This window comes from Sinocyclocheilus anshuiensis, unplaced genomic scaffold, assembly GCF_001515605.1.
Source record: "Sinocyclocheilus anshuiensis isolate Anshui unplaced genomic scaffold, SAMN03320099.WGS_v1.1 scaffold1640, whole genome shotgun sequence".
NCBI classification, from domain to species: domain Eukaryota; kingdom Metazoa; phylum Chordata; class Actinopteri; order Cypriniformes; family Cyprinidae; genus Sinocyclocheilus; species Sinocyclocheilus anshuiensis.
The window spans coordinates 1,191,049-1,200,596 of NW_015555883.1; the positions used below are offsets into that span (position 1 = coordinate 1,191,049).

General features: G+C 46.6%; 1 protein-coding gene and 1 pseudogene across 1 annotated transcript; one reads left to right on the plus strand and one right to left on the minus strand.

Annotated features, from left to right (window-relative positions):
• Positions 1–445: 445 nt before the first annotated feature.
• LOC107675820 (uncharacterized) lies at positions 446–3,131 on the plus strand (annotated as a pseudogene).
• Positions 3,132–4,138: 1,007 nt separating this feature from the next.
• On the minus strand, positions 4,139–4,631 carry LOC107675844 (vascular endothelial growth factor receptor 2-like). The gene is made up of 2 exons (XM_016470331.1): positions 4,551–4,631; positions 4,139–4,465 (listed from the first exon to the last, which is right to left on the minus strand). The coding sequence occupies exons 1-2, from the start codon at positions 4,625–4,627 to the stop codon at positions 4,249–4,251; spliced, it is 294 nt and encodes a 97-aa protein (XP_016325817.1). The 5' UTR covers positions 4,628–4,631; the 3' UTR covers positions 4,139–4,248.
• Between the last annotated feature and the right edge of the window lie 4,917 nt (positions 4,632–9,548).

The window sequence follows — 9,548 nt, forward strand, 5'->3', positions numbered from 1 at the left end:
TTCAAGCTTGACGCCTTTATTTTCTAATATATTGTAGCAAGTCTGAAAAAGTGTGTTATGCTGTCAGGTGTGATTTAAGTCAAATATGTTCTGTTCCTGTGTTTTGTGTTCTTTTTGCATGGGGGCTTTAAGGGGTGGGTGTTCTTCTGAAGAACGAGTCTGCGCACTCGTGTGTGGGTGGAGTCTGGGGGAAAGGTTCTGGAAGTTTGTGAGTTCAGAGAGAGAGTAGAGCTCAAGCGTGGGGTTTGCCTCGGGCGCTCTCGTGAATAAAAAGCAAGCTAAAAAACCGTCAAGTTGTCGTTTCCCTGACTGGATCGCTACACTGGTGTCAGAAGTGACCTAACCGAATCCAGTTGGTCTACGGGATTACTGACATTATTGTCCCGGCAACACGATGCAGAAGCAGACTTGAGAAAAAATTAAATCCAAACCAGGCGCGAGCCGAATGTTTCAGGAGGCTCTGGGCGCTTCGGCGTGGGCTTCTGATCGATTCGCAACAGATGGCTATCTGGATTCGCACAAGGCTCGTGTGAAGGAGGCTACGAGGAGGATGGCTGCAGATGCCGGGTTTTCACCACCGGATCCGAGTGTCGCCGAGAGCTGCCGAACTTTCACGGGGACATCCAACAGACACAGCGGCGCGCACGGGACCGCGCTGGCTTCGGATGCGAACAGACACAGCGGCGCGCACGAAACCCCGCTGTTGTCGGATGTAAACAGACATGGCGGCGCCCACGGGACCGCGCTGGCTTCGGATGCGAACAGACACAGCGGCGCGCACGAAACCCCGCTGTTGTCGGATGTAAACAGACATGGCGGCGCCCACAGGACCGCGCTGGCTTCGGATGCGAACAGACACAGCGGCGCGCACGAAACCCCGCTGTTGTCGGATGTAAACAGACATGGCGGCGCCCACGGAGCCGCGCTGTTGACAGAGGTGAATGAACACGGTGGCGCCCGTGCTGCCGCGGTGGCTGTTAAAACCCCCAAATTCTCAGGTAAAGCTGATTGGGAAGCTTTTCACGCACAGTTTGAACTGTTGGCTCATGCTGGGAACTGGTCGGAGGACCGCAAAGCTCTTGAATTGGCTATGTGCCTTACAGATGATGCTCTGAACTGTTTGTTATTGCTTTGCCCTGAAAATAGACAGGATTATAAGGCACTTGTCGGGGCACTGAGACGGCGTTTTGGTCAATTTGAGGGGCTGACGGTAGGGGGAAAGACATTACGCCATTCGGTGTGGGTCTTTCCGCCACCGGTGGTCATGGTGCCTAAGAAGGGGGGTCAGTGGAGATTTTGTGTTGACTATATAGGCGCCTTAATGAGGTCACTAGGAAGGACTCGTATCCCATCCCTCGTGTGGATGAATCACTGGACCTTGTAGCTGGGTCGTCATGGTTCACTTGCCTGGACCTGCGTACTGGCTATTGGCAGGTACCACTTGCTCCGGAAGCCAGACCAAAAACTGCTTTTTGTACAAGTAGGGGTTATGGCAGTTCAGGGTGCTCTGCTTTGGCCTCTGCAATGCGCCGGCTACTTTTGCCAGGTTAATGGACAGGGTGTTATCAGGTATTCCACGGTCAGAGTGTCTGGTGTACCTGGATGACATCCTGGTCCATGGTAGTTCTTTTCAGGCCTCTCTAGAGGCTCCCAGGTGAGTGCTGAGTTGCATTAGCGAGTCTGGCTTGAAGCTACACCCAGAGAAATGTCACTTCTTTAGGAGGGAGGTGACATTATTGGGGCACAAGCTGGGGGGGCAGGGGATTGGCACAATGGAAGAGAAGGTGCAGGCAGTGAGCGGGTGGCCCACTCCTACAACATCGCAGCAGCTCAAAAGTTTTTTGGGATTAGCCTCATATTACAGGAGGTTTGTGCAGGGTTTTTCTACCATTGCAGACCCACTTTTCTGCCTGCAGAAGAAGGATAAGTCCTTCACGTGGACTGAGGAGTGTCAAAACTCTTTTGATGCCCTGAAACAGGCTCTGGTCACAGCCCCTATATTGGCTCCCCCTGATTCGGCTCTTTCCTTCATTCTGGACACAGACGCCAGCAATGTGGGTATGGGGGCAGTTCTCTCTCAGGTGGGGTCTGGGGGGGAACGGGTCGTGGCTTACTACAGCAAAACGTTCAACAAATCTGAACGCAGATACTGTGTCACCAGAAGGGAACTTGCTGCTGTGCTTTTTGCAGTTCGGCACTTTAAGTATTACCTGTGCGGGTTACTTTTCACTGTACGTACTGACCATTCCGCTCTCCAGTGGCTAATGTCATTTAAAGAGCCGGAGGGCCAGTTGGCACACTGGATTGAGAAACTTCAGACGTACGACATGAGGGTAGTACACCGGGCAGGGTCAGGACATGCAAATGCAGATGCTCTGTCTCGTCGGCCTTGCTCAGCCGTCGGATGTCGGTACTGTGACAAGAGGGAGGCCAGGGACAGAGAGCTGGGGAACCCAGATGCCAGTAGTACCTCTTTGGGTTGTACGCATGGTGATACGCCAGTGTGTTTGGCAGTTGAGACAGTGAGTGTAGAGGACTGGAGGCGGCTGCAAGAGGAAGACCCAGACGTGCAGCCAGTAATACAGTGGGTCCAAGCTCAGCAGCGACCTCCGTGGGAGGAAGTGGCCATTGTCTCGCTGTCCACAAAGAACTTATGGGCCAAATTTAAGGTCCTGCGCTTGCAAGACGGGGTGTTTCAGAGGGAGTGGAAGGACCCTGCCACTGGGGAGGGGAGGTGGCAGGTGGTGGTACCCAGGTCACTACAAGAGGGGGTTATCAGGGCTGCCCATGGGACAGTGGGCTCTGGGCACTTTGGGGTTTCGAAAACACTCAAACGTGTCAGACAGAGTTTTTATTGGGGGCTCGTGAGAAGAGATGTGGAGGATTTTTGTCGGCGGTGTGATGATTGCACCGCCCGCAAGGGGCCGTCTGGCCGGGGGAGAACAAGTCTGGTCACGATTCGTTTAAAGACAATGCAAAAGATGAAGACAAAAAAAAAAGGAAAACATTCACACACTCAATTGTCTGACATTCCAGTTGCTATTTCCTGTGCGGTAGGAAGAGGGCATGCCTTTGCTCAGGAAGTGTAGTGGACACTCTGAGAGACCACTCTTGCTCCGCAGTCTGTGTAAACATGATTGTATCGCTAAGGCTTTCTTGATAAAAGAAATAGTTAACAGTTCAAATGAGTTGGTGGTTCCTTTACGCGTACAATTACGAAAGAAGCGATAATGGTGCACCTCAATCGAAGCTCGACAGACAATTTAAGAGTTTGTTGTTTTTGGATGATGCAGTCATGTGGTTGCGAATGCGATACAGGAGTCATTATGAGTAATGGCAGGAAAAACCTAATATGGGATGAAATGTTAGAAGGTTGCTACTCATTTTAGGTAGGAAATTGCCCTTTGGCTGTTCTGTCGCATGAGCATGAAAGGAACGTTCGCAAAAGATGAAAATTAGTCATCATTTATGCACATTCATGTTGTTCTAAACCTGTATGACTTTCTAAGGAACAAAAAAAGCTGCATTCTACCAGGCAATGAAAGTGGATGGTGACCAAGGGCTGACAAGCTCCAAAATGAACAAAAACATTGTAAAAGCATCGTAAAAGTAGCTCATATGTCTCGTATTCTAAATATTCTCAAGCCATTTGATAGCTTTATGTGAAAAACCAGGCGTAATTTAAGGTATTATGCAATTAATGAAAATCTTGTTGTAGTCACCATTCACTTTAATTGTACGGAAAAGAGCAGCTTGGACATTCTGTTATAAATAGAGCAGAGAAGAAATAAAATCATACTGTATTTAAAAAGAAGTAAGGATATTATGTCCAAATTTTTATTTTTGGCCAAACTATTACATTGAAGGGATAGTTCAGCCAAAAATGAAAATTCTGTCATCAATTACTCACCCTCAATTTGTTCCAAACCTGTATTCATTTCTATCTTCGGCTGAACACAAATGAGGATATTTTGAAGAATGCTGGTAACCAAATAGTTGCTGGTAGCCACTTCCATAGTAGTATTTTTTTTCTTCCATACTATGGAAGTCAATGGCTACAGTCAACTGTTTGGTTAGCATTCTTCAAAGTATCTTCTTTTATGTTCAGAGGAAGAAAGAAAATCATACAGGTTTGGAACAACTTGAGGGTGAGTAAATTATGAACCTGAAATGTTCATTTTTGGCTGAGCTACTACATTAAAGTTCTGAATAACATAAAGAGGAGGACTGTTTGACGCGCTATAGATGTTAAACTGGGGGCGCACTATAACGGACCTCTGCGCCGAACTTGTCATTTCTCTTGGGCAGTGGAGGTTTCATCCGAATGTCTCTCTTCAGGATCATCTCCTCGTTGGCGTATATGGGGGCTTCTGCATCATCAGAGTGGTAGCCGGACTGATAGCCGCTGGTCTGATTGGACGATTCAGAAGCTAAAGACTCCTTACTCTTGCATCGCAGTAGTGGGCTGCGGATAAAAGCATCAACATGTTAATATTATGCTGGAATTGTCTTGGATTGTAGCTTTACCGAGATCAGCATGAACGTGTCACCTGAAATTAAGTGGCCTTTGCGCTTGCCGATCCAAAGCTTTCATTTGCTCATGTGATAAGCCCACTCCACAGTCCATGTGACCGTTCTGTACAAAGAAAGAACAATTTTAATCATTATAAATACTTCTGGGATGCAATAATCTAAATCAGCTGTTTTTTTGTTTTGTTTTTTTAAGTAAAAAAAAAATAATTATAATTATATATATATATATATATATATATATATTTAATTTCTGGGGAGGGGAGGTGGCAGGTGGTGGTACCCAGGTCACTACAAGAGGGGGTTATCAGGGCTGCCCATGGGACAGTGGGCTCTGGACACTTTGGGGTTTCGAAAACACTCAAACGTGTCAGACAGAGTTTTTATTGGGGGCTCGTGAGAAGAGATGTGGAGGATTTTTGTCGGCGGTGTGATGATTGCACCGCCCGCAAGGGGCCGTCTGGCCGGTCCCTCGCGGCCCTTCAACAATTCCCCGTAGGGGGTCCAATGGAGAGGGTGGGGGTGGACATAATGGGTCCTTTTCCACGCTCTGACAGGGGTAACAGGTTTGTGCTGACGGCTATGGATTATTTCACTAAATGGCCAGAAGCTTACGCACTGCCTGACCAAGAAGCCGAGACAGTGGTAGACGCATTGGTAGATGGCATGTTCTGCCGCTTTGGGGTAGCAGAATCGGTACATAGTGACCAAGGCCGAAACTTTGAGTCACGTGTCTTCGCGGCAATGTGTGACAAATTGGGGATCCACAAAACTAGAACCACCCCTTTGCACCCTCAAAGCGACGGCCTCGTAGAGAGGTTTAATAGGACCCTGGCAGCACAGCTGGCCATTGTGACTGCTAAACATCAACGAGATTGGGACAGGCACTTGCCGTTCATTCTAATGGCATGCCGATCTGCTGTGCAAGACTCAACCTCTTGCACACCTGCCCTTTTGATGTTGGGGCGCGAGATCAGAACACCAGGAGAGATGGTTTTTGGGAGGCCACCTGATGCACCTGCTGTGCCCCCGGGCCCTGAGTTTGCTAGAACTCTTCAGAACTCATTGGAAGTCGCTCATAATTTTGCAAAGAAGCAGTTGGTGAAAGCGGGGACCCGGCAGAAGCGAAATTATGACCTAAAAACAAAAGGGCGGCATTTCACAGCGGGAGAGTTGGTGTGGGTTTACAACCCTCAGAGGAAGAATGGCAGGGGCCCTAAGCTCGACTCCCAGTGGGTCGGGCCATGTAGTGTACTAGAAAGAATTGGCGAAGTTGTTTACCGGGTTCAGTTGCCTCCAAGGGGTAGGAAGGTGGCCGTGCACCGGGATAGATTGGCACCTTACAAAGGAGGTGCCGCTGCAGCCGTGACACCGGCCTCCGCTACGCATATACCTGCTCCAGAGGGCGAGGCAGGACCGCAGCCGAGCACTGCCAGTCCTCTGGCAGTCCCCCATGCAGCCACACCGGTTCTTGAGCTGCAACTGTTGCATTTAGATAGCCCGGTGACAGTAACACAGCTGGGGCAGCCGCGGCCTCAGAGAGTCAGAAGGCCGCCGGGACGGTTCCGGGACTTTGTTCGTTCCCTCGGGGTCGAGGAACTCTGTGAGGGGGGGGCAGTGTTGCAAGTCTGAAAAAGTGTGTTATGCTGTCAGGTGTGATTTAAGTCAAATATGTTCTGTTCCTGTGTTTTGTGTTCTTTTTGCATGGGGGCTTTAAGGGGTGGGTGTTCTTCTGAAGAACAAGTCTGCGCACTCGTGGGTGGGTGGAGTCTGAGGGAAAGGTTCTGGAAGTTTGTGAGTTCAGAGAGAGAGTATAGCTCAAGCGTGGGGTTTGCCTCGGGCGCTCTCGTGAATAAAAAGCAAGCTAAAAAACCGTCAAGTTGTTGTTTCACTGACTGGATCGCTACAATATGAAAGTAAGGCTCCAATACAGAGCGACACAATTAAAAGCGCTTATGCGCAGAATGCTTGAAGCAACATGGCATCACAGCACGCAGCGCTCCGCAAAGAAAAGTTCAAAAGGGAAGAGATATTGATGTGCAGTGTATTATATCTGTGTGATAGTTTATTGAGCCTTTTCTTTGAACAGTTTTAAATTTCAGTTACTGTGTGCGTGGAGAACAATTTAGTGTTCTCTACTCCAGTGTTGTGATCTAACAGACATCTGGTAGAAAATGACATGATTTAGAAACAGCACTAAACTCAGAAGCACTAAATATGATTATTCTTGGACTATGAATTAAATTTAAAGAACAGTTTATGGTAGTGACCTACAGTGCATTCACAGTAATTACATAATGCTAGTATGTGCATTCCTTGCTAATTAAACCCACAACCTATTGTTAGCACAATACCCTATCAGCGGAGTTACAGGTACATCTTACTTTCAAAGTGTCTTCTCGATAGTGCACCTTTCGATCCAGCTTTCAGTAGAATGGTTTAAGATGTGGGTGATGGTGTTGATCATTATCAGCCTGGGCAAAGTGCATTTGAAACCATTTTGTCTTAAATGTAGTTTCATTGTTGGTAAACTAAAGTGTTTTTTTTCCCCTTACGTCAAACAATTTTATAAACATATGGCCAATTGAGAGGAAATGACTGCCAGCGTACCAAACAGAAACTTGAGCAACAGCATGTTGCTGTTTCTGAAGTCTTTAATTAAGTCTCAGATGCTTGTGATTACCATCATATTTAACCTGTATGGATGGACACATTTAGAAGTAGTCCGCATTTTACAAATGTAGTGAAAGAGTCAAATCCAGTTAGAAAATTTGGGAGGAAACCATGGCACAGTAACAATAAAGATGTAATTTCTTTGTGTTCATGTCATGGAACCCTAACACATGCACTAAATTGTCCAGATCAATACAGTGACACATTTTCTAAGAATTTTGCCTTCTGCTTTTCTGTTAAGTATCAAACCATTCCATTGTAAATATACAGAGTTTGAACTACGATTTGAGAGCGCTTAACACTCTATGCTAAAGTAGCTGTTCTAAGAATTTGAAATGGGTAATGCTGTTTCAAAACCAAATTGTTTTGACTGTCAAAAAGACATATGGGTATACTGCTATGGACTTGTGCACATATAGCACCAGGGCTTACAGGAAGTCTTTTGTGACTCACTCTCCTTCGTGAATCACTGGCAGTAAAAGGTGGCATGCCCATCCTCAACAACCTGGTAAGATCACTCTGTGGTTTGGTGTCTGCTTGTTGCGGAAATGAAGCAACTTCGGTTTTCCGATGTAACAGATACGAACACTGCATTGATCAGAATGAAAAGCAAAATCACATAGTTCTGCATTCTCCAATTTTCATTGATTTCAGGGAAACAGCTCAGAAATATCAGTTTGAGGACAGCAAGAGTTAAGAAAAACTTAAAAGATTAGCTTAATTGCACATCCTGGACAACTGCCTGTGTGCCTCTGACAATGACAGTAGTGCAACGTGGGGCAAGAGCTGACCCATTAAGCTCACTGGCAGTATCCAGTTTCCATTTTACATCCTAACTTGAGTATGTATTCTCAGTTTTAATATGTATGTATTGGCTGTTCAATGTCAGTGAACACTTTTTGCCACATCAGCTATATTTGCCAAAAATTCCAAAAGGCTTTGATTGTGGGGCAGTCATGGCCTTAGAGGGTCGGACTTGTAACCTGAAAGTTGTGGATTCGAGTCTCAGGTCCGGCAGGAATTGTCGGTGGGGGGAGTGAATAACCAGCACTCTTTTCCACCCTCAATAGCACGACTTAGATGAGACCTTTGAGCAAGGCACCAAACCCCCAACTGCTTCCCGGGCGCCGCAGCAATATGGCTGCCCACTGCTCCGGGGGTGTGTCCAGTACTGTGTGTGCACTTGGATGGGTTAAATGCAGAGCGAAAATTCCGAGTATGGGTCACCATACTTGGCCACATATCACTTCACCTCACCTCACCTCACCTCACCTCACCTCACCTCACCTCACCTCACCTCACCTCACCTCACCTCACCTCACCTCACCTCACCTCACCTCACCTCACCTCACCTCACCTCACCTCACCTCACCTCACCTCACCTCACCTCACCTCACCTCACCTCACCTCACCTCACCTCACCTCACCTCACCTCACCTCACCTCACCTCACCTCACCTCACCTCACCTCACCTCACCTCACCTCACCTCACCTCACCTCACCTCACTTCACTTCACTTCACTTCATTTCATTGATTAAATATGAGCACTGCACGTTTCAGTCAAAACACGGCATGAGTCATATCTTTGAAGGGAACTGACTGTCTTTAGAAAAGTTTCGATGTCATTTTCATTTAATCTTTCCTATAATGCCCGATAAAGCAGCGTTAATGAGCGCAGCACTGCTTTGATTACAGCCGTTACCGGGGAAATCACTATTTCTGCCGCTCATAAAGCGCCTCCTGCTGGCAGAGAATTAATTTGCATTTTCAATCAATCAGCCTGTCAGCTGTTTTATATATAGCCTATATTTCCCCTGGGGAAGTGCTACCACGCATAGAGTGTAGGTATGTGGGAAACACTGCAGTGCTTTGTTTTTTTTATGCAAGTCTAAAGTATTTAGCTCACAGCCTACTACAGAAATTGAATAATCAAATGTAAAATAAAACAGTGTTGTCTTCACTTTAAGAATTAAACTTCCTTTGTTTCTTATTAAAGCAACAAAATTAATTCAGTCAAGTGCAGTGAGTGGTTTTCTCTTTGTCTTTTGTTAATTAATTAATAAGTTAATATTAAGCACACAGTCGGCAGCAGGACTATAGCTCGCTGTCACTTTAAGAGCCGCACGGATCCAATTTACCGTTACAAGTGTATTTTCATTCTCAACTCTTTACGTTTATTTATTACATGACCAACGAAGGTTTACATGAATAATCACTAAGCGCCGCATTTTGACACATTTTTGCGTGTATTTGACCGTTTAGGTGCACACCTTGAGTTAAAGGGGTCATATGATGCGATTTCAAGTTTTCCTTTCTCTTTGGAGTGTTACAAGCTGATTGTGCA

What these genes read in the sequence shown, in the direction of transcription:
- LOC107675844 (XM_016470331.1), bottom strand. Translation starts at nt 4,627, where the DNA reads ATGGACTGTGGAGTGGGCTTATCACATGAGCAAATGAAAGCTTTGGAT. An exon ending in CAAAGGCCACTTAATTTCAG is followed by an intron (nt 4,466 to 4,550) that starts GTGACACGTTCA and finishes TTTTATCCGCAG; the next exon opens with CCCACTACTGCGATGCAAGA.